Source organism: Empidonax traillii, unplaced genomic scaffold, assembly GCF_003031625.1.
Source record: "Empidonax traillii isolate 1590-97213 ecotype Southwest subspecies unplaced genomic scaffold, ASM303162v1 scaffold469:size586335, whole genome shotgun sequence".
NCBI lineage: Eukaryota > Metazoa > Chordata > Aves > Passeriformes > Tyrannidae > Empidonax > Empidonax traillii.
The window spans coordinates 550,282-574,248 of NW_020955662.1; the positions used below are offsets into that span (position 1 = coordinate 550,282).

General features: G+C 44.2%; 1 protein-coding gene across 1 annotated transcript in view; it reads left to right on the forward strand.

Annotated features, from left to right (window-relative positions):
- The first annotated feature begins 3,384 nt into the window (after positions 1 to 3,384).
- LOC114063496 (gamma-aminobutyric acid receptor subunit alpha-5-like) overlaps positions 3,385 to 23,967 on the forward strand; it is a 26,438-nt gene continuing 5,855 nt past the window's right edge. Inside the window, exons 1-5 of the mRNA XM_027895805.1 lie at positions 3,385 to 3,713; positions 4,324 to 4,476; positions 12,511 to 12,632; positions 14,441 to 14,508; positions 14,620 to 14,840. Of these exons, the coding sequence (XP_027751606.1) occupies positions 4,391 to 4,476; positions 12,511 to 12,632; positions 14,441 to 14,508; positions 14,620 to 14,840 (497 nt within the window). The 5' untranslated portion in view covers positions 3,385 to 3,713; positions 4,324 to 4,390. The remainder of the gene's footprint in view (positions 3,714 to 4,323; positions 4,477 to 12,510; positions 12,633 to 14,440; positions 14,509 to 14,619; positions 14,841 to 23,967) is intronic.

Below are 23,967 nucleotides of genomic sequence, written 5' to 3' on the forward strand. Positions count from 1 at the left end.
CTCAGTTACAGAGATGCCTTTGGCTGCTGGCAGAACAAGCCATTTTCTAACACTGAGTGTCAGTGTTAGGGGTTGGTGTGCATTTCCCAGTGAGCTCCCAAATGTGTACCACAGTAAAAATCACAGCCCAATTTTCCTGCACTGTTGTTTCAGTCCCATGTAGAGAATGATCTAGCTCAAATGCATCCATTCCTACAAATAAGAAACACTACTTAGTGGAGTAGGGACGAGAAATGTCATAGAGGGACCACACAAAATTTCTACCACATCTGAAGGAAAATCACAGTATGGAATGGCCATGCCGGCTGTTGCTAAACACCAGCACAGAGAGCGACCAACCAACCAGCCAAAATATTTCCCTGACCCCAATACAAAGGAATTGGTTTACATATAAATTCAACATATCCTTTCAAACGTGACAAGGAGGCTAAGGATTGCAAACAGGGCAAGTGTGAATCAGGAGTGCCTGAAGAAGCGGAGGACACGTACAATGCTATTGTCTTCAAAGTAGCAATCTCTCTATTGCAGGTAATAACTGCTATCACAGGCCAAAGCCACCGTCCTGCCGGGATGCAGCCCGAAAACCTACGCGATCAGTGTTTGAGCATCCCGGTCCGTGACACCGCAGGCGCCGCCCGGCTCCCCGAGCCCCCCGCGCTGTCCCCGGCCGCTTGTGTGGAGCTGTGCTGCCCTCCGGTGGCGGCGGCGCGAACAGCAGCCCTTGGCCGAGGTCGCCCACCGCGGTGACAGCGACACGGCGGCAGGAGCGGGTGGGCTCGGTGCGGCGTGGGCGGCACCGGATTGCGTGACACCCGCACTCCTCAACTCGCTCCTTCGCCGAGTTAGGCGTTTTCGTGGTGTTGTTGCCCATGGCAGGGGGGTGGAACTAGATGATCTCTAAGATCCCTTTCCAACCCCAACTGTTCTGTGGTTCTATCATTCTTGTTTATCTTTTCTTCTTCTTTAAGCTTTGCTTTAACGTTTTCTTGCTATTCTGCTCCCCCGATTCCTAAGCGCTTTCCTGCCTTTGCTGTTGAGAAGCAGATCTGCAACATATGGCTTCGTGGAGAAGATGTAACTAGTCAGAGGAGCCGAGGCACAGTTCTGCTCACTGGGGAGCTGGAGCAAGAGGCCAGAGCTCTCACCCGTTTGCACAAAAGTCTAGGCTTGTATTCCTATGTCTCGCTTTTGTAAAATTATTTAAAGCTCACATATTTTTACAGCATCACCTATATGGAGATATAAATAGTTCGTACCAGAAATCAAAGCACTGTAAAAAATGCGATTTAAATGCTCCTAGGCAAGAACATTATCATGAGAAACTACTGGCGCTTCATACTACTTTACTCAGATATTTTTAAGCACCCGGAAAGCTGTTCTGATAGCAACATTCATTCACAACTTCATATTTATTGAAGTCTCCAAGGCATAACGAGGAACAGCGTATGTCATTGGCTCTTCATTTAAGATTGTAAACCATTTCTGTAAAATCGAATACAGCTAAGCACCCAATACAGAGCCATTGAACCATGGACTGGTTTGGGTTGGATGGGACCTTTAAAGATGATGTAGTTCAACCCCTGATAAGTCTCAAGGGAATATTGAAGAGTGGAATTACAAAGAACTGCCTGAGAAAATGCTACTCGATTGATACTAGGAAAATTATTCATTGTTTACACAGAAATTATCCCTGATGCTACCTTTCTAGTTTTGTTAGGTGGGAAAAAAATGTAAACTGAAATTCCTAAGGACCTGTTTTCAACTCAGACGGTGCGTACCATGGACTAGACACACATACAGCAGCACCCTCTGTGGCAATGAGCTACAGAATCAATATTGATTTCTGTGAAGGGATTAAATTCATAGGGCTTTTTTTTTATGGATATAGGGAAAAGACAAATGCTTCATTGATCCATAATGCTTCCATAAAGACGGGCATTACCTCGTTAGATCTGGTAATTTAATGGCCAAGTTTGGAGTGTTATGTTATAAAGTATGATCACAGCAGTAAATATTGAAATCATATATTATCACGTGTAACATATGCATGCTGCAAAATGTTGCATGCATCCCAAGGAATCCCCGGGAACTGGGAGTCATTTCATCATACAACACTCATTTCATCTTGCACTAAGTTCAAAATGCATCTGCAAGCAGTACATTATATACGTGATGAACACACAGCAAGTATAACACTCCCATGACTGAGGCTGCGAAGCAGTGCGTCCATCTTTCTGGAATAGCAGCACATACAATCACAAGGAGACCTCGAAGTTACTGCAAGTCTCCTGGAATTTTTAATGCCGATACAAAACATGGATGTCTAATACTGAGTATGCACAAAGAGAGTTCATGCTGTGGATATGAAACCCCACTTCAGCATTTAGGACTATGATGATTTAGGTCAGGTCCACTGGCTACAGAAGAGGAGTATAGATTCAGATCTGGGTATGTACGGGTTTGTGTATATATATGTACGCTTATACATGTGTGGTGTAAGGAGCATATATACCAGCAAGCCTCCTGCGTGGTGGGTGTCCCAGCCCCACGGCTACAGGACACCCGCACGGCCGGGCTGTGGCAGGGGCTCCCGCTGCCCGAGAACAGCCGGTGCCGGACGGACTCGCCCGGCACCCAGCCCCGTGGGACGCTCGGTGGGACCTGCTCCCGGGAGACGGGCGCGGGGAGCCCAGGGAGCCGCTGAAGCCTCCCGGGGCTGCGACGGCTCCAGGAGCGGCCCCTTCCCCAGAGGTCCCCTGCCGGGTTCCCGAGGGTCGGGCGCGCCCCGCACACCTCCCCGCGCTCCCGGCCGCGGTCTCGGCGCGGGGGCGGTGCGGGCGCGGCGCTGCGGAGGGGCCGCGCCTGCCAGCGGCCGGGAGGCAGCGCCGCCGCTCCCGCTCCGCTCCCGCTGCCGCTCCGCAACTTTCAGGCAAACACCGCCCCCTCGCCCTCGTCCCCCCGCCGGCGGCTGGTAAGCGCCGGGCTCCCGTGCCCGGCTAGGCGGGCGGGCGGACGGACGGACGGATGGATGGATGGATGGAGGGCGGCGGGGAGCGCTGGCCGCGGACCCCCGGGCTGACCCCGCCGTGCACATGGCCGCGGGAAACTTCGGCCGGCGGGCGGGAAGGGGGCGAGCCCGGGGGCGCCGCGGGCGCTGGGGAGGGAAGAGGGAAAGGGGCGGCGGGGCGGGCACGGACGGGCGGGTGTCCCTCTCCGCGGAGCCCCGGGGCGCAGTGCCCGGGAGACGGCGGCGGCGAGGGAGCGGCGGTCCCCGCACAGGTGCAGGCTGGCCGGGGCTGCGGGCGCTCGGAAGGGAGCGGCGGCCCCGCAGTGCCCGGTAGGGAGCAGCGCAGAGCGAGCGGGACCCGCTGCGGGGCAGCGCGGTCCGGGCGGGGGAGTCCCGGGGGATGGCTTTTGGTTCGGATGTCTTGCCTTGCCCGCGGGGTGGGAGAGTAAGTTGCTGAGCGATGTAGCGCGGGGGCACAGGGTTCAGGTGGAAAATCCAGCCAGTTCCCCCCTGGGTGTAGTTTTGGGCTCTGTTTGGGTTTTTTGGTTGGGTTTTGAGTTTTTGTTTGTTTGTTTTGGTGTTTATTTGGGGAAGGCGGTTGTTGTGGTTTGGTGGGTTTTTTGTTTGTTTTGTTTTGTTTTTAATAGGGCACAGAGGAAAACGTTAGTGCACAATGCTGAAATTGGTGATCTGGTCGCTGAGGCAGGTATCCAAAAAGCGGCATTCACTGGAGCAGCTACATTACTGTCATTCTTCGTGCTAGCGTGAGGTTTATGTGCCTTTGAGAGGAAGGTCACTTTTTACCCTCTCCCCCACCCCCCCAACAACCCACCCTCCTTTTGCTAAGCCGTGCATCAGCAGCATGAATTCCAAGAAGCAGTAGGTGTTTCTTGGCATTTCAACTGGGATTTTGGAAAGGGAAGCCGGGTATTTAATGGGAAAAAATTGCGATGGAAGGAAAGGATGCGGAGGCTGCACACAGCCCTGGGTTTGCAGGCATGTGGAAGTTGTTGAAATAGGTAAAGGGTTGAAATTGGCATTTGGAAAATGGTGGCTATTTCTTTAGTTACTTACACAACAGATGAATATAAGGGAAAACTGGGCCACAAAGAATTTCTCCTGTTTTGCAGTTTGCTGTCAGCAGAAGGTAAAACATGTCCTTGAAGACATACAACTTTACATAAACAGCTGATGTTTACATAAGCCTAGATAAGTTTGTGAAAAACGCAGATATGAGAAGATGCAATGTTAGCTGAACTCAGCTATCCCGCTGTTTGTCCGTGCAGTAATTTTCAATTTTTTTTGTATTGTTGCAGCGTAAGAACAGAGTGAACAGCTGCACCTTCACCAAAGCAACCACCTGCGTTCCTTTTCTCCTCTGGAATGGACAATGGGATGGTCTCTGACTTTATCATGATCAAAAACTTCTTCCTCTTCTGCGTTTCCATGAGTTTAGCCAGCCACTTTGGGTGAGTTGCCAGTTGTGTTTGAATTTTTGCTGTGGATTTTTTTAAGGAAATGAAAAACCTTGTCTCCGTGTAGTGTGGAGCAGCTGAACAAAACAATCAAGCTTTGCATTTTATCTTAATGTGCTGGTGTCAGGGGGAAGGGAGTGATTTACTCTCCTGTTCAGATTTACCCTCTGGTGTCAGTTCTTTATGCTGTTGCGGGAAGGCTTGGAGGGCACAAAGGGCACAGGCCAGGCCTACAGTTTCTGAGTGCTCTGACCTGGGTTTAATACAGCCAGGGGCTGTGGTGGTCCCTGCTCCTTTGTCTGTGATGCAAGGGTCTTGCACCTTCCTTCTTGCAGGTTATAGGCAGTAGTGCAAAACTGCAACAGTGGGACTCAGTGCATGCTACTAGCTAGTACAGGCTTTCCTGGTGATTAAGCTAAGACAGTTCAGAAGGATGTCTGAGTTTGAAACTTGTTAGAATAATTAGAAATCGTGTTTCCCTGAAGCATATAGCAGGGAATCCTGTTTTCTTATTTTTGCTTTGGATGCTTTCCTGACAGTGATATTCTGAAAGCTCTATCAAAAAAATACTGCAACCTATAGCTCTTAGAAAATGAAAAATAATGTCAGAAACCCTTTATTTATATGTTTTTCCTATACCAGAGAACTTTCCAAAATTGAGCTACGTATTGGAATCTGGGAAAAGCATTTTGCAAGTGCTCAGGAAACGTAGGTTGATTCTTCTTTGTGAAGGAGAACAATTATTTATGATTTCACCAGAAAAAAAATGAATCCTCCCAACATTCTGATTCACAAGCACACCCATCAATTCCTTGCTATAAGAAGACACAAAATGGAGATGCAAATCAGTTTCTGATTTCAAGCAAAGTGACTTGTTCCAGATTGGAACTAGGAGAAAGACCAAACTTTGAGTGATGACTGTCCACGCTGTAAGCAAAATGTAGCCTGGTCTCCAGCATGTGTCCTGTGTACGTAGGTGGAAGCCTGTGACCACAGTGGTTTATAGGAACAATTGTAGGACTGCACTCTACAAAGGATGCAAAAAGTGGTACACTCATTTATCCAGCTTGAAAAAACTTGGTCCTGCTTTCATTGTGGTCTAAGGGAAAACTCTCCCAGGACTTTATGACAGAAATGAAGAGGGCATAGATAGTGTGGGAGTGGTTTTAAACTTGCCTTTATGTTGTTGTAATTTGACATAGTATTTCCAAAACGAGGAAATCTTGGTGACTATAACCTTAAGTCTTCCTTGACTGTTCATCGTCCCTGCATAAGGCAGCACATTGCAATAGTTGAGCATGACCTGCTTGGTATGGGGCAGTCTTTTAACTATTTCTCCTCTAATAGAACAATAGAAAGGCAAGGATGTTAAAAAAAAAAAAAAAAAAATCAAATCCAAACCTAAAAAACAACCCAAAAGCCAGAGGGTTTAACTGTCCCTTTCGACTCCAAACCAAATACTGAATCAAAGTCCCAGGTAGGAATCAGTGTGACCTGTAACCTGGCAGATAATCAGAACAGGACAGTTAGAGGAAACTAGGACACTTGTTTTCTGCAAGTTAGTCAAAAAGCTTCCGTGCACTAAAATGAGATCATCACATAAGTTCCCCCCACCCTCCTTGCCCCCCATTTCTAGTCTAGTAATTTTAGTCCAGGCCTGTAGAGATAAGCAGCTCCAATTCACTGCACCATTCACATAGTGCCTTAGGGCTGAATTTTGACCCTGCTCAAAAGACAAAGGATGCTCCAGCGCTTGTGTTTCAGAGGCAGAAGCAGTTTCAGAGTGTAATTTGCTAAGTGCTTTGGGACTGACTCTTCAGGACAGAATGGTACAATTAACATGTAGGCTGCTGTATTAACTGCAGGAATCTAATACTGATAACACTTGCTGTTGATAGCAGGTTCTTTATTAGCTTCATCCATGTTTGGACTGCGCTGTTATATTGCAGTGTGTTTTGCAATATGCTTGATAAAAGTGATTGGTCGAAAAAAACCAAAATACAGGAGGGCATTACAGATGAAACAGAGATTTTTCTACAGTTCTCCATAGTCATTCCATATTTATATTAAATCATAAATACAGTTTTTGCTGACATAGTCAAAGCCACCTTGGGGGATTTTGATGCACAATGCCTGGTAAAATAAACAGAAATTACATATCTCAATCTCCTAGGCTACTTGAGAAATCTCAACAAAAGTCTGTGATCAATGTTTAACATAAATGTGTAATGACTATCGAGAATTAACCACACTAATATGCAGTAGAGAAGGACTGTAGACATAGTTGGTAGAAGTTATTTAAAGAAAAATCGGTGAATTAAAATTCAAAGATGTAGATGAACTGAGAAGAGGATGTGAAGTCTTCCCCGCCTCTCGCTCTGTTGTTGGTATAACAGTTTTATGAGTTTACATCTGCAGAAACGGTCCAGCATGAGTCAAGGCTTTTTCAAGCTTGCTTGAATTCAGCCTTGAGTTGTATAACGTTCTAGCAAGTTATTTTACTTAAGCATTTCAAGATAGTTCATAATTGTCTTGAATCCTGGAGAATGACTAAAAGACAAATATAACCATCAAGAGCATTTTCAGGTAAAACAAGAGACGGATTCCTTGTGGGCCCTCGGGGAGCCCAGGTAGTGGCAGCCCTGTGAGGGTTGGAGCCATAGCTTGCACACAGATCTGTGTGAGACGAGGCAGCTTGTGTTCAGCTCCACACTGGCCAATCTTACTGTGCCCTGGCTCTTATTGCACAAGTCCACGACCGTCCATGGGCACATCTCTGGGGACACATTGGTGATGCACAGTCCTGTTTTGGACATGCAATTTCAGAAATCTGTCTGAAAGCCAAAACCAACAGGGACGGACGTTGTTCATGTACCCACAGCTTAGTTGCCATCTGCTAATAATATTTATAATAGTAGAAACACAGAGAACAGAAGATCCCAATTATATGTAGGCAACCCATTATTTCTCTGTACACTCTTACGAATTCAGTCTGTGGTGTGTCTGTAGTTTCACATACTTTTTCTCTAGCTCATAGCCCTTATCACTAAGACCATAATCCTACTATTTAGGCAGAACATACCTCTCTTTTAGGCTGTTATTTCAAGTTAGTCTCTGCAGCCCTAAGGAGTTAGTTCTGCAGGGATATATCCCTTTCCAAGTACTTGTGATGCTTGGAAGTTCTTCCTCATATTTTCAAAGACTGATTTTATAAGAATTGTCATATCTTACACAGTCATGCTTGTTTGTTTATTTCTTTATTCTGTTTTACTTTCCCTCTCCATATATCCAGATAGCTTTTTGAACCCTTTAAACAATTTTAGTAACGGGAAAACTAAGTGGGTGTCTAGAATTTCTTGGAGGAGGCAGACATCAGTCCATCCCACTGCCGAACAGAAGGCTACGGCTTCAGCATCTCTGGTCAGCCAGCTGGCCAAATAGCAGGCGTGTACGTGCTGGCCAGCCAGCACATATTTAGTGTAGGAGAAGCCCTGGCATGCAGTGCCTCCCAGTGAAGTTGCAGATCAGTGACCTGGGGAGCTGAGAGTATTGGGAGGTGTTAATGACCCTGGAAGAAATTCAGGACACTGAAAGGGGCAAGGGGGTGAGGACTGTAAGATGTCACTCTATAAAAAAACCAGGCTTTCATTGCACTGCTCACAAATTGCTCCTTCCCAGAAGGTAGTAAAATACTGTTCTTTCTAAATAGAAGAATTAAATTATTCTGTAAAAATATGAAAATAGTATTAAAGCCTTATAATTTTAGTCATTCCGCTCCTCTGTTTTAATCCCATGATCCCATGTGAAAGAATTGAATCTTCGTTGCACAAATTCACAAAACATCAGCATTTTTACATCTCAAGAACCCGTAAGAAAGGGGTAGCAGGGAAACTAACTTAGAAAAGTAAATCTATTTCCTTTGATGTCTGGCCAGTGTCCGTATCCAAAAGTCTGCAAGTGCGTTTTCCACTGTCTTTCCCACAAACTGTTAATTTGTCTGAAATTCAGTTGAAATTGCAATCCTATGAAGGCAAGTTGTTGGAAATGCTACTCTTGGAGAGAGAGAGAAAAAAAAATACATCTTTTAGTAGCAAAATAGTCTTTTCAGTTATTTTTTCAGTGTCTCTTACCCTTTTTTAAAAAGAAGTTTTGGGAAAAATCATTAAATATCTACCATGCATTTTCCTCTTAGTACAACTAAGCTATGAATAGTACCTGTTATGATTTTGACTGGATGGCAAAAAAGACAGCGATGTTTAAAATGGTAGATGATGAACTCATCGGAAGAGGTAGCTGAGCATATTTAGAGAGTTATTACATTTTACACTCGTGGGCCCCTTCTGTGGCTTCTGATTTTTTCAGTAACCCTGAAATTGCAATATTAAATAAATGTGATGAGAAGTATTCCTGGTTGATTTAGTTTATGTTCAATAATGAGCTTTAAATGCAATTATCTCTGAGTTTTCTTAGCATTTTCCTAAGGTTTTTTTCTAGGTTTATTTTTATCCATACTGAAAATTTCTGCTATAAAAACATTTTTCACTGCAGAGAGGCAATAATGTGCTTACCTAGTAATATGTTGATAAAACTAAATCTTTAGCTGTGTGGAAATAATTAGTTTAGGGTAGCACCTGTTTTCTCTCTGTTCGTAGAGCTATATAGAATCTAATGTATGTATGTAACTTCGCAAGTTCTGTAAATGTCTTGTGTCATAACAGACAACCTCAGACCTTACTCCAAAACATGCATTTCACCAGCAATCTCAATAATAGAAATTAAATGCTAACTTTCTGTGAAAGAAAAAGGAACATTTACAAAAGAGCAAACAGCAAGCTATCTACAAATGCAGCTTCCCATCATACTGACATATCAGTGAAATTCAGCATCAGATTCCTTTCTTTATGGGTGAAACGATCTGCCAAATCAAAATCGGGATTGCAGTTTTGCAGAAGTGCAGACTTTTTGTAAGTCTTCACTGTAGTTGATTCCCCATCTTTTCCCCTTATTAATTAGCTTTTCTTGTGGAGATATAGAAGTATTTCAGTTTATGGGGTGTGTGTACTATTCTTGTAAGAGATGTACATAGGTGAGATAGAAGGAAGCAGCATCAATTACTCTTGTTAGATTCAGAGGAGCAGTTATGAGAACTAAGTGTATTTTGTCCCATCCCCACAAAAATAGTTCAGTGGAAATCTTCCCTCTGAGTTCAGTTGGCTTTGAATTCAGCCACAAGCACTAAAAATAACAAGCTTTTTCAAGAGCAGAGAAACTAGTGAACCTTTGTGTCCTGTGCCCCCAGCACCATATCTTTGCAATAATCCCATCTCCACATTTGGCATCCCTTGTTCTCATCTCCCATTGCAACACCTACATTTTACCTCTGCTGTCCTTTTCTCCCAGGATCTTTCCTAATCACACTGGAAAGCCTCCTCCATACCTCTTAATTACCAGAGAGGAGGGGGGTTGGTCTTGCTGAGGCTGTTTCTGAGCTACATGTATGCTGAGTGGCCCAGTCAGCGAACCAGAGGGAATAGATGACTGCTAACCTTACATTTTTACTTAATGAGGCACTAATTTAGATTGCTCTCCCCTTGTCTAGTCACAGCTTCTCATGAAACTTGTAGGAATGAAATGAAGTTTGATCTCTCTGCTCCTTTGTCAGATGCAGTAGAAAATGAAAATGGGTTCCTACGCTGATACGGTGTAGCAGGCAGACAGCATGATGCATATCTCTTTCTTATGAAAAAAAAAAAGATAAAATAGATGAGAAAAGTTGAAAATAGTATTCTAGGTGTATTGGATTTCTGTGGTTGGCACTAGGATTTTATCAAAGTGTTAGTTATGGTCGCTGCATGTAAAGAATATCTGTAACTTCTGTCTCCTCTTTGAATTCCCTTGCATTTGTTAGGCTGCTGCCTGTAAATATTCACTTTTATGTGGTGAATCCCTTTGATTACAATTGACAAAAAGGTGTACAGTCTTTTGTTTTGAATGGTTCAGCATGCAAGGACGGCTAATGTTTATGTAATCAGTTTGCTGTGCTGGATTAACTGTTTTTCATTAAAGTCAGACGTCCATTATCTTGTCTGCCTCAGTTGCTCACTGGAGGTTGTCGTCACAGCATAGAAAACGGAATTAATTTGGTCTTTTGACCATGAAGAGATGAATGGCCTGAAAAATGGTCAAGATCTGTGGCTATGCCTCTACCTGCACTGAAGGGGAGATCCTTAATGGCCTTGGGCTCTGCAGTGTGGATCCTTCTGAGCGTCAGAGCAATGCCAATTGCACTCAGACTGCAAGGAACATCCTCAACCAGGCATTTGCATGGACTTTGGTGTTTCAGGGACCCCCACTGCCCTGCCTTACTCCCCTGTTCTGAGAGGCTTTGCAATCCTTTCCCTTTTTCCACAGAAGCACACAAACTGTAAAGGAGACAGGTGCAGGACTGGGGGTCCCCATGTCTGTGAGAGGATATGTGGCCAAGAGCAGCTTGTTCTGAGCCAGGTCTGGCGTCACTAAAACTTCCAGATCTATTACATGGATGTCAGTGAGGTCCCATTAGTGGAAGCCTTGTGCAGGTAAAACCAACTTGAGGTCCCTTCTTTCTTTGTATGAATCCTGTTCTACTACGTAAGTCAAACACGTGTTGCAACCATTCTGCAAGGCAAGCTGTTCAGAGAGGTGCTCTGATCTTCTCTATTTATTTACTGATTTATTTCCCTGGGGACTGGTAATAAATAAACATGGGGTTTGTTTATTTATTTATTTATTTATTAATTAATTATCTCCTGATGACTGTCTGGCATCGAGTTCAGGTTGCTGGAGCATAAACAATTCCTATCTGCTGGCAGTGGGCATGAGGCAGAGTATATGGTTCCTGGTGGGGCTATGTGCCCTTTCACAGCTGGAGCATTTGTTGGCGATTTCAGCAGAGGCTGAATCTTGAAAAAGAACCAAGAGTGAGCAAACTTGTTGTCTTAAGAAATATTCATTGCTTCTGCAGGTGAAGCATGCTTATGGATAACTCCCATGTCTATTCATTAGGTATGCAAAGGCATTAGTAGGCAGGGGATTCTCCTAAGCATCTTTAAATGAAAATCAGACAGATATAAAAATGCAAGTTTTAGTTGTGCTGTGCTGTGAGCTGTGAGTAGCTTCCTAGGTCTGAGCCATGGATAAAATGATGAAATAAAAAAGAGTTCAGATTAAAAACAAATCTGGCCCAAAAGATATGGAACGTGGCCCACTACACAGTGCTTTTATTTGCATACTACAAGGGAGAACTAATTTATGCAAAAGAAAGAGGAGGAGTGAAGAACTGTGTTTTCTGTACAGCAGTATGTTTTTCAGATACCCCAGTGGTACCCCAGTGGGATTTTTGAATGTAGTGGGAGTTTGTTATCCTCAAATAAGGTGAGAGTTCATCCTTTGTTCTGGCAATAAATTACATATATTTTGAAAATTAGAAGCTATTTGTCATTTAAAGACTAGACACTACCTTCAGGCAGACTTGAAGGTGCATCCTCAGGCAAACCCATGCTGCTCATGCAGCTCCCCTGCCAGCTGATGTAGTTCCTAAAGAATGGAGAGCTAACCTGGCAAAAACCAGTAACAGCTTTTGCTGGTCCCATGGCTGACCTTACTCCCTCCAGGGGATGGAGAAATGCCATGGGAATTTCCCACAAATGGGAAATGGTGGAGCTAATGTGCGCCAGGGCAGCATGGGGGACAGGAATCTACCCGTGCATTATGGACAGAGGGTCAAAGGGCTCAGGTGTTCCCTGATCCAGCTCCCCAGGATTGTACCTCCATGGCACGGATCATTCTTCGGATCCTCCTCCAGGGAGAGCTATTTAGGATTGCTTATAGCAATGACAAAATGAAATCACCACAGCTCCCTGTGTTACTCAAGTGGAGCATCAGGAGAGGACAGAGGCTCAGTGGCTCCATTGCAAAGTTCCCTCGAGACCGAAGCCCCTTGAAACCAGCAAGGCTTTTGACATGTTTTCTTTCATTTGCACGAAATAGCTTCTCACAAACGCCAACACCGTCAGGAAAAGAGGACACCAATGATAACATCACAATATTCACCAGGATATTGGATGGTCTGCTGGACGGCTACGACAACCGACTGCGCCCAGGACTGGGAGGTAAGAAAACGCATTGGCTGTGGCCAGTCCTCTGCTATACAGGACCATCCTCTACATGATGCCCTTCCAGATGAGTACCTGCTCTTGGCCTTGATGAGGGACTTGTGTTTGATTAACTAAACCAAGTCCAGGAAGTGGATTTGTCTCCTAGGAAATAGGCCACAATAAAAAAAAAATCACTGAAAGTTGTCTTCTTTCAGTCACTGAGGTCATCTGAGGTTGATTTAGGAGAGCATCTGTGATGCACTTTTTCTGTAATTGGATACAGTTTGGGTTTTTCTTTCGGGTACTTCCTAAGATGAGCAAGACAATATGCTAGCAGGTTGCTGCGAGGTTCCCTTACTGGTCAGCCTATATAAAATTCTGCTGGTGACACATATCTCTTTTAAAAACAGATCCTCAAACCATTCATTTTTAGACAACTACAGAAAATCTGTATTGATATGTCATTTTGATAACCTCTACAGCAGCTATTTTAAAACCGCAGCATGTGAATAGTGAATAGCATGTGAATAGGTTACCATCCTAACCTTGTTGAGCCCTCTTTCAGCTCTCTATCCCCCAGATTTCTCTCATCTTCTACCCATGTGTAAACCATCTGTTATGTTTCTTCCTGGCCCTTTTTTAATCTGGCTACCCCCACCCCTTCCTCTTGTGAGACCAACACATTGCTTTCATCCCTTTCTCTCCTTCTCCTCTCACTTTACACAGAAATGCTTGAAAATAGGGCTCGATGCTCTTATCTTATATAACGAACTTCTGAAATTTCTGCCCTTAAATTTAATTAGTACCAGATTTGAAAAGATGCCAGAAGGACTTAGAGACTTCAGGGCAGAAATAGTTTCACCTAATTTTGGACATCTCTAATATAGATGTCTGAAATCAGGCAGATCACCCAAGCCAGCAGAGGGGAATAGGTCCTTCCAAGATATACTTCATCTCATCCTATAGTAGGAATTGAGTAACTGCTGGCAGTGTGTGCTCACAGCCCAGGAAACCAAATGCATGGTGGGATGTGTCAGAGGAAGGGTGGCCAGCGGGATGAAGGAGGTGATTCTGCTCCTTTGCTTTTGTGAGTACTGTGTCCATCTCTGGGGCCTCAGCATAAGAAGGATGTGGACCTGTTGGAGTGAGTCCAGAGAAGGTTACCAAGATGATCAGAGGGCTGGAGCAACTTTTCCATGAAGACAGGCTGAGAGAGTTGGGGTTGTTTAGCCTGGAGAAGAGAATGCTCTGGGGAGACCTTATAAAAGCCTTCAAGTGCTTAAAGGGGCTTAGAGGAAAGACGTGGAGGGGCCCTTTATCAGAGAGTGTAGTGATAGGACAAATGTGTAATGGTTTTAAAGTGGAAGAGGGTAGATACAGATTCAGTATTTGGAATAAATTCTTCACTGTGAGGGTTGTGAGGCACTGACACTGAGAAGTTGTGGATGCTCCATCATTCAAGCATTCAGTGCCGGGCTGGATGGGCCTTTGATCTAGTCGAAAGTGTCCCTGCCCATGGCAGGGCAGTTCAAACAAGATGATCTTTAAAGTCCCTTCCAATCCAAATGATTCTGTGCTTCTATGATCTGTAGAAGCCTTTCAGAGGAATAGCATTCTTGAAGGTCTAGTTTGTTTCTAATTAGAAGAACAGAGCCTGGACTCTCTGCATTTGATCAAGGATGAAATGGCTCTTCAAGCATCCTCTTGATTTCCAGCTTTTGGGGATTTTTGAGTGATTTGGAAATTTTTAATAGATAAATGCATCACAAGTATGTATTTACATCTTAAAATAATTACTAATGCAAAGTCCATATTTATTACAGAGAGAATAACTCAGGTGAAAACAGACATCTATGTTACCAGTTTTGGTCCTGTGTCAGACACTGAAATGGTAAGTTATCATGTGGCTGCCAACTCTCTTGTATTTACTTTGCTCAAGTCATTTTTGGAACTATTGCTTCTATTCAGATCCTGCAATACCTTGACTGTTTCTTTCTTCCAGGAATACACCATTGATGTTTTTTTCCGACAAAGCTGGAAAGATGAAAGGCTGCGATTCAAAGGACCTATGCAACGCCTCCCTCTTAACAACCTGCTTGCCAGCAAGATTTGGACCCCAGACACTTTCTTCCACAATGGCAAGAAGTCTATTGCTCACAACATGACAACCCCAAACAAACTTCTGAGGCTGGAGGATGACGGCACTCTACTGTATACCATGAGGTAATAACCAGGATTGATTTCCTCTGATGCTGATTCCCAACTAACCCTGGAAATACTTGTGGGGAGCATCACTTTCTCCACTCCTATTAGAACTGGGAAACCAATCTTTCACATGTATTTATGTGAATATCAAGAAAAATGGAGAACACAATCACTGCCTATGAGTACCAATTAATTTGTAGCTTCTGAATACTGCTAGTGCTTAAATATTTCCTTTGATTAAATGGAAGGCATATTCTCAACAGATTTGATGATTCAGTTCAGCTTTCTTATGAAGATCTGTTCTTACTGTTTGTATTTGCAGCTGTAGTGCAGACTGTAGCAGACCAGAAACTGAGACTTTGTTCTGAGGCAGTACATCTCAAACCCTTGGAGCTTTAGTTGTTTTTTTTTGGTGTGTTTTTTTTTTTTGGTGGTTTGTTTTTTTTTTTGTTTTTTTTTTTCAATTCACTAATAGTACTAAAAGGCAAATGATCATAGGGAGAAATGAAATACACCAGCAGCACAGTGAAGCTGCTTTGGCAAGTATTATCCTGAAAACAAATCTGAGATGTTATATTGGTGTCTCAGATCTTCAGGGTCATGCTTCTCATCTGATTAGAGGATACTGTCAAGCTTCATCATTGCGTAACTTAGATAGAAGATATAATATTGGTGATTTTAGAGGACTGTGTGAAATTCTTCTCAGGCCAAATCCCACATTAGTGTATGGCAATTTGCTCATTAAAGGTAATTAGCCAGTAGTAATTAAGACTGCTGTCTATCTTCAGCACGGTTTTCTCCAAGAGCATAGTTGTATGCATAACAGTTGAAAAAGAGATGAAAGGAAAAACCTACTGAGCAATAAAGTGCTATTCAGAGCCCAGAGTGGCAGGTCTGAGAACCAGTAAAGCGCTCAGGAGCCTGAAGTTGGGTGCTGAGATGCCTGGGTTTCCAGTAGGCAGTCCCAACCAAGTGGGGAGCTGAACTCCTGCTAGTGCTGTGTCCTGCTGTGGGGCCATACGATGCTGCACATCGGGAGGGCAAGCCCCGAGTTCACTCACAAGACCTGTGGTTAAGACTTGTTGGGGCTCAAGGAGATTATGCTTTTGTACCCAGGCACCTGGAGCTCTTCAGAAGAGACAGGCAAGGTAGGAGAGGTGGAGGGGTGGCTCTATTTGTTAGAGACTCTCTTGACCTTGAGGTCAGTGACAATAAGGTTGAGTGCTTATGGGTCAGAATCAGGGGGAAGGCCAACATCCTGGTGGGAGTCTGTTATAGACCACCCAACCACAGGATGAAGAGGGTGATGAATACAAGCAGCTGGTGGAGGTTTCAAGATCGCCAGCCCTTGTTCTTGTGGGTGACTTTAACCTGATGGATTCTGCTGGGTGCAAATGGCAGAATATTGTCAGATGCCACATATATGATATTGAGGAAAAGCTCAACATATGCAGCTGGAGAAAAATACGGGTCTGACAGACTTTCTCACTGTTCCACTCAGTCCTTTTTCCCCTGACTTTTTGGGGGTTGGTGATTTTGTAGACTACAGAAAGAAACAGTGTTTTGTAACCTAAAAAACCATACAACATAACTCTTTTTTTTTTTTTTTTTTTTTTTTTTGCTAGAGTATTGTGTGGGGATGTGCATGTGTGCGGAAATAAAATTTCCACTAACTGTGACATATGTGATAAGAAATGGAGCACAAAACTTTGAAAATAGCTTGCCTTCCGCTATTGCAAGTAATAACTTTAGAGAGTGTCTGCTTAAGCATGAGTCAGGAGCCTGCTTTTCTAACGTGCATGGAGCTGTGCTTCTTTGGAGGCTGCAGATTTTCATGATGGGTGTTTCAGCAGCGTGAGCGATGCTGTGCCAGGAGGTGGCTTGAGGATCCCCTCCTAACTTGTACAGAGGTGACTGTGACAAGCAGCCAGCCCCTCCAGCTGCATTGGCATGTCCTGATGAAGGTAACAGCTCAGCGATTTCCTAGGATGGCTTTTCATGAGAAGCTAGGCAGCACTGGGCTTTTTGAGGGGAGACCTGCTTGTCTCAGTGGTAGTGTGCTGTGAAGGTACTGAGCCCAAACTGGGGCTTCAGCCCCATTTCCTCTAGCTTCCATCAGGCTTACTCAGTTCTCAGGATCTGTGGATGTGTAGACAACCCTCTGTTAGCTCTGCATTCTCTTCGTTTCCAAGGAGGAATTGCGAGCTTCCCAGACTGTACGTAGGAGTATTATGTGGAGGGAGGATTGGACCCTCTGTCATTGACGGAGATGCCTGAATTGCTTTTGCAACCTCGCATCTGGCTGCCTGAATGAAGAGGAGGGAAGCAGCCAAGCCGATGCTGACCTTCCATCCTATTTCACTTCCAAATATACCAGTCTGATCATCTGAGGAAACTTCCAGCTTTAGCACTTGTCAGGGCATACGTTTTCATGACACACGTGTTTGCTTATAAAGAAAAATGTACTCTGCACATATTGCATTTGATGATATGTTGTCTAGGTCAGAAGTTGATGGGGTGTATGTTGCTAGGGAAATCGGATAAACGGGCTTCTATATATGTGTGGCATTAAAACCCTTCTGCATGAATATAGAAACACAACATGTCCTTTAGACAAATTTTGTAAGCAGCAGTGTTCTCTGCTGGGAATGGCTTAATAATTCTGGTTGTCTTTCACTTGGGAGGCCCTATTAGTTTTATTTTGCTAATGTAATTTACAAATTACATGCTGCTGAATGGAATATTGCAAATTCTGTGCCTGCCCCTAGAGGGGAGTATTGTCCACAGCTCCACTTCTAAATTTTTTATTTCAAAATAAGGGCACTGGAATAAAAAGCACTAGAAAATATACTTAATATTTTACTAATATGTTTAAAAAATGTCATTGTGAATGGAGGCAAAAATAAGATTATTTCCCTTTAAAACTTAAAATATCTTCAGTTTATCTTATCTGAGAAATAAATGTTGTAAAAAACATAGAATTCATTAAGTCCATGAAGTTATTCTGAAACACTGGAACAGTGATTTAAGCAACATTTTTAGACTAAGAAGAGAACCGTCATGTTTCAGTGAGCTGCATTTTTTTCACTCAGTGGGAATTGGCAAATGGAATTCTGTAACGACAGAAGTTTTGATAAAGTGTGCTGCAGAATGCCAGAAAAAATGCTGCAAAGAAGCCAAAAATTATATGAAGTAAAGCATACTCACTAGAGCTAAAATTTTGGACAATGAATTTACTTTTCACCAGCAGCTCATAGGCATTTTTAATGATTTTCTATCAGCTTGTAGGTATTGAGAAATCTTTCTTGTGTCATCACAAGGGCTAGGCTCATTAGAGCCCCATTCTCACTATCACTTTGAAAGGACTCCAGATCCCTTTTGCTACCACTGGGACTTTCAGGTATCTGATATAATCTGAGATTTTAAACAGAACGTGGTCATATATCTGAGGAGAGTACAAACAGATTTTTCCCATCTTATTATGGTGACTGAAGGTTGCCAGAGATCCTGAGAGAGCTTACAGTTAGATCTGTCCCAGTAATTTGCATATGAATAATTTATCAGCTGGAGAATGCAGATATTTTTCAGTACAGTGTTAAAAAACTCCAAAACTTTTAGAACAGCCCTGAAATACAGTTATCTTCAGTTCCTGGAAAATATTTACAATTCAACAATGTGTGGGATGACTATCCACTTGATGGCAGTATTACCACACTGCTTGCTCTGCTGTAGTGCATACAGGTTTACCTAGGCTGAAAATATTTTTTCTTACATTAACACTGAGCATTAAAATTGTATGTGCAAGTGTACACATGTCCTGGATGCATGTTAGCCGAAAATGTGCTCTTCCATAAAGGACTTGGATTAGCAAACTAACCATTTTATGCTGTAAAGCTATTGATCACAAAACCAGTTAATCAGAAGATACAGTACTGCTTTGGAGACGTCCATTGGGAAAGCCAGGTTTTGTCTGCTTGGTTTTGTTTGTTTGTTTGTTTGTTTTTACAGGAAAATTATTCTATGAAAAATCTGTGGGTTCTTAAGCTCTGATTTTACCAGAAGGCAGCCTTTCCCAGATGCGGGTTTGCTTGTGTACCCTTGAGTGAAAAGTGGCCAGCAAATATTGACCCTGAGATTAGCTTAGTTGGTTAAAACTTGGTGGTGATAACACCAAGGTCAGGGATTCAATCCCCTGTGTGGGCCATTCACTTAAGAGTTGGGACTCCGTGATCTTTGTGGGTCCCTTCCTACTCAGAATTTTCTGATTCTGTAAATATAGTCTTTAAAATGAACTCTTCGTTTTCCATCAGCCAGCTGTCTAAATGGGAACGTTTTTTTTTTTCAATTTGAATGTGTTTTTCTTATTTCAAAGGGAAGATTTCATTTACACACCCCTTTATATTTACAGACAGGGATCTGTGAATGCTTCTTAGGCATTGTATAAATATTACAAAATAATTAGGAGCTATGAAGCCCTACAAATGTGCATTTCTTTCCCTGTGTTAGACTTGCCACATTTTTTTTTCATACTCAAGCTTCAAACTGCCTGAAGCTGGAAGCAAAAAAATAATTTCTTCACATTGGGCTGAATCTTGCAGAGTGATGAAAACTGCCATGGTGGCAAGGACTCTCAGCTGCTTTTCATCAATTCAGATTTTGACAGAACGAGAGAAAATAGGGATATATGAAATGAAAGGCCCTTCCCTGAGGATAGCAGCAGGATTCTTGCTTTAACACCAAGCTTGTTGGTTTCCATCTCTCTGCTTTGGTTGCACATTGCCCCTTTTCTCAGAAGTTGTCCTTCAAGGAACCAAAATTTGTTGTTTTGAAAAATCCAGGGCTGGATTTACCCACAGGTAGAGGAAGGTATCAGAGGAGACTGTGGTGTTACACATTTAAAATGGGCAATTATGACCTGCCTAAATATAGTTCCTATGTAGAGTGTGCGACAGTGACCTATTCTGCTGGTGATAAAAGTGGGCAGAGCCCTGCAGAGATCTCCATAACAGAGATGGGAGCTCACACAGCAGGGCAGAATTGATTAAAGACAAAGCCCAAAACAGAACTGGCCCTGCCTTGGATGAGAGGAATGCTTGCTTAGACTTTGAGGGGTTACAAAAGGTACAGATTTAGCTCCAGACCTGTGCTGATCTCAGAGGCAGACCAACTTTCCTTTGGGGTTAGATGGAACAATTTCTGCCAGATTCCTTTGCTTTATGGGGAGAACCATCAGGACTGACCTGTGGGTATGCACGGATGGGGTGACTGAAAAGTAACTGGAGGGAAGCAGTGCCCTGCTGGATGCCCCCCCAGGCGTCCCCAGGAAAGCACAGCTGCCTTGGTGGCTCTGTCTTTACCCAATCTGCAGCTGGGCGTAGCTTCTGAGGCTGGGGACTTCGGAAGGACCCGGTAGATGGCTGAAGAATTATTATGCTTCTGCTGTCTTTTCTTATTATGGGGGAGGATAACATTACAGTGGACTCCCTAATCATTTCCTTTAGACTGAAATTAAAATCTTCATCTGCCTAATCAGAAGTACTGTCCCCTGAAGTACATTTATATTTGTGCTGAAATATCCAACTGATATTGAGTAATCTATAGATTGCTGTGGTGGAGGGCACCAGGCAAGATGGGTGGGATTCACCTCAGCTAATTCTATTCATCTGTAATGTTGATTTCTGCAGCTGCGCCTCTTGACTAAGAATTGCTCCCAGTGCAGAACAGTGACTTTCTTAAGGAGGTAGGTATCCACATTATCTGCTGCTCCAACTGGATCCCTACAAGTCTAAGGGGCCTGATGGGACTCATCCCAGAATCCTTGAAGAGCTGGCTGATGTCAACACAAAACCTCTTTCGGTGATTTTTGAGCGGTCTTGGGAATCCGGAGAGGTCCCGGCTGACTGGAAGCTGGCAAATGCTGTCCTGATTTTCAAGATAGGCATGAAGGAGGACCCTAGAAACTATGGGTGTGTCAGTCTTATTTCAGTGCCTGGAAAAGTTATGGAGAAGATTGTTCTGGAAAGTATTGAAAAACGCCTGAGAGACAACACACCCATCAGCCACAGCCAGTAATGGCTTCATGAGAGAACAGTCCTGCTTATCCAGCAGGATTTCCTTCTTTGACAAGGTAACTCACCTAGCTGATCCAGGGAAGCCAGTTGATGTGTTGCCTAAATGGCTGTGAGGAAAAAAAGACTCCAAGCCAAATTAGGTAGGAGATAAGATAAGGATACAAAGGTTTAATGAGCCCCCAGGCTTTCTGGAATAACCCCCAGCGCGCTCCCGAAATCGAGATGTTCACAGTTTTATAACGATTTTCGCCCAATCCCCGTCCTGCCACCACCCAGGTTCTGCCCCCGCCACGCCTCTTGGAAATTGGGTCTGGGGGTGTTTTGGGACCCTCTCTTCTTCATCTTCCTCTTCCTCAGAGCACATAGTGTCCTTGGAGGCCTTCCAGAACTCTAGGCCTGAAGGTTGTTGGGTCTATGTCTATATCCTTTTGGATTTCAGTAAAGCTTTCAATACTGTCTCTCACAGGATCCTCCTGGACAAAATGTCCAGCACACAGCTGGATAAACACATCTTGTGGTGGGTGGAGCAGTTAGTTCATGGGTCAAGCACAGAGGGTAACAGTGAACGGACTGACCTCAGACTGGTGACCTGTCAGTAGTGGGGTTCCGCAGGGCTCCATCTTAGGCCCTGTGCTCTTCAACTTCTTCATAGAGGACTGGGATAAAGAACTGGAAGGCATACTAAGGCTGTTTGCAGATGACATAAAACTTAGGGGGGGAGTTATTGACCCCCTCAAAGTCAGGAAGGCCCTGCAGAGAGACCTTGAGGAATTTAGAGGACTGGGCAATCACCAACCATATGGGGTTCAACATTTGCCAGATTCTGTGCCTGGGATGAGGCAACGCTGGATGTCCGTACAGGCTGTGGAATGAGATGCGGGAAAACAGTGCCATGGAAAGGGACCTGGGGATCCTGGTCACTGGCAAGCTGAATCTGAGTCAGCAGTGCCCTGGCAGCCAGGAGGGCCAACTGTGTCCTGGGGGGCATCAGGAAAAGCATTACCAGCCGATCAAGGAAGGGGTTTGTCCCGCTCTGCTCTGCATTGAGGTGGCCTCACCTTGAATATTGTGGCAGTTTTGGGCATCCACAATATAAGATATAAAGCCATTATACAATGTCCAAAGGAGGGCAACAGAGATGTTGAAGAGCCTTGAGGGTGTTGCCTAAACACCCTCAAGAACATCTCACCCTAGGCCTGGACCAGGAGATATCACACAGACAAAGCAATCTTCAACCCCAGAACTTTGGAGGAACTCAAAGGACTGTACGTGATTTGAAAAAGATGAAGATGAGGAAGAAGGGACAAACACCCCCAGACCTAATTCCCGAAGGGACATGTTGGGGGGCAGAACTGGGCAGAACTGGGGATGGTTTTATAAGTGTCTGGGTGCACGTGCATGGTGTGTATTCCCCTGGGCCTTTGGCCTCATTAAAGGAGCTGTTCTTTTTATCTTATCTTATACACTAAATTGGCCTGGAGTTCTTTTCTCCGCAGTCTTTTTAGGCAACAGTTTTGGCTGTTTTGGCTGCCATATGGGAAGCTGTATGAGGAGTGGCTGAGGTCACTTGGTCTGTTCAGCCTGGAGAAGAGGAGACTGAGGGGAGACCTCATTGCAGTCTGCAACTTCCTCATGAGGGGAAGAGGAGGGGCAGGCAATGATCTCTTCTCTGGTGACCAGTGACAGAACCCAAGGGAATGGCCTGAAATTGTGTCAGGGGAGGTTTAGGTTGAATATTAGAAAAAGGTTCTTCTCCCAGAGGGTGGTTGGGTGCTGGAACAGGCTCCCCAGAGAAGTGGTCACATCACCATCCTGAGAATTCAAGAAGCATTTGGATGATACTCTCGGACAAATGGTGTGACTCTTGAGGATCATCCTGTGCAGAGCCAGGGCTTGATGATCCTTGTGGGTCCCTTCCAACTCAGCACATTCTGTGATTTGGTGATATATGTGTTTGTGTGTGTATACATATATGCTTATATAGACATGTGTTGCATTTACTGAAGGGACACAGGGAGACGTCAGTTTCCTGGACTACACACTTACTATGCTGGGGCCTGAAAAGATTCTTGCTCTAAAATCCTTTGAAAGAAACAACAGTTTGGTTATAAAAGTGCCCCCAAGACATCACAGCGGGAGAACAGGTGAATAGTTGTGTCCTGTCCTCAGGCAAGGCTAAATGAGTAATTTCACAAACCTAACCATGTGTTCGCAGTTTGAAAAAAAAACAAACCAACCCATCAACTCTCTGTTATTCTTCTATCCACATGTGTGCCCATGGGCATACTGGAGATGTCAGGATGTCAGGAGGGCTCAGATTGTTCTGCTGAGGTCCTGTTGGAGCAGGTACTCAGGGAAGCTTCACCTGAAAAAAGTCTGACCCAGCCCTCAAGTCTCCCTTTGCAGGGAAACAACCAGCCCCGTGGAGTGGGATGTGACTTAACTAAGGCTGGATCCATTAACTCTCTTTTGGCATGTTGATGAGATGGACTGAAATATGTTTAATATTAAAGCGTTCCAAACAAACATTTTGCCTTTTATTAAGGAAAGTGGTGATGGCTGGCCTCATGGTGAGAACAGCACTTGGGCTCATGTGAACCCCATTGCAGATACTGGTTGCCAGCACAGGTGGGGCCAAAGCCCAGCATCAAAATGCTCCCTTTAATCAGAGGTAAGAGCAGTGCACAGAAATAAACAACTGAGAAGATGGGGCTGGTTTTGGGATTAAGGCAAACAGGCAGAAAAGCTTTGTATCTCTCTGGCCACAGTACCTTAGCACCAACAAAAGTTTCCTCGTGTCCCCTTTCTCAGTACCTCTTGTTATTCAACACTTATCTTGAATTAACTTCTCCCAGAAGGCACTGGTGACTCTGCCTTTCCGGTACCCTATCCTAAAGCTCTCTGTTTTAATTTGTTTGCATACTAAAGCTAGTAGCTGATAAGAAAAAGCAAGTTTCCACTCTGTCTGTGGGCTCCCCAGGCACGTGACTGCCCTCACCTCTTGCCTGGCAGCTGCAGATAATGCTCCAGAAAGTGTTTTTCTGCACTTTCAGGGTAGGAGAGAGATGACAGCT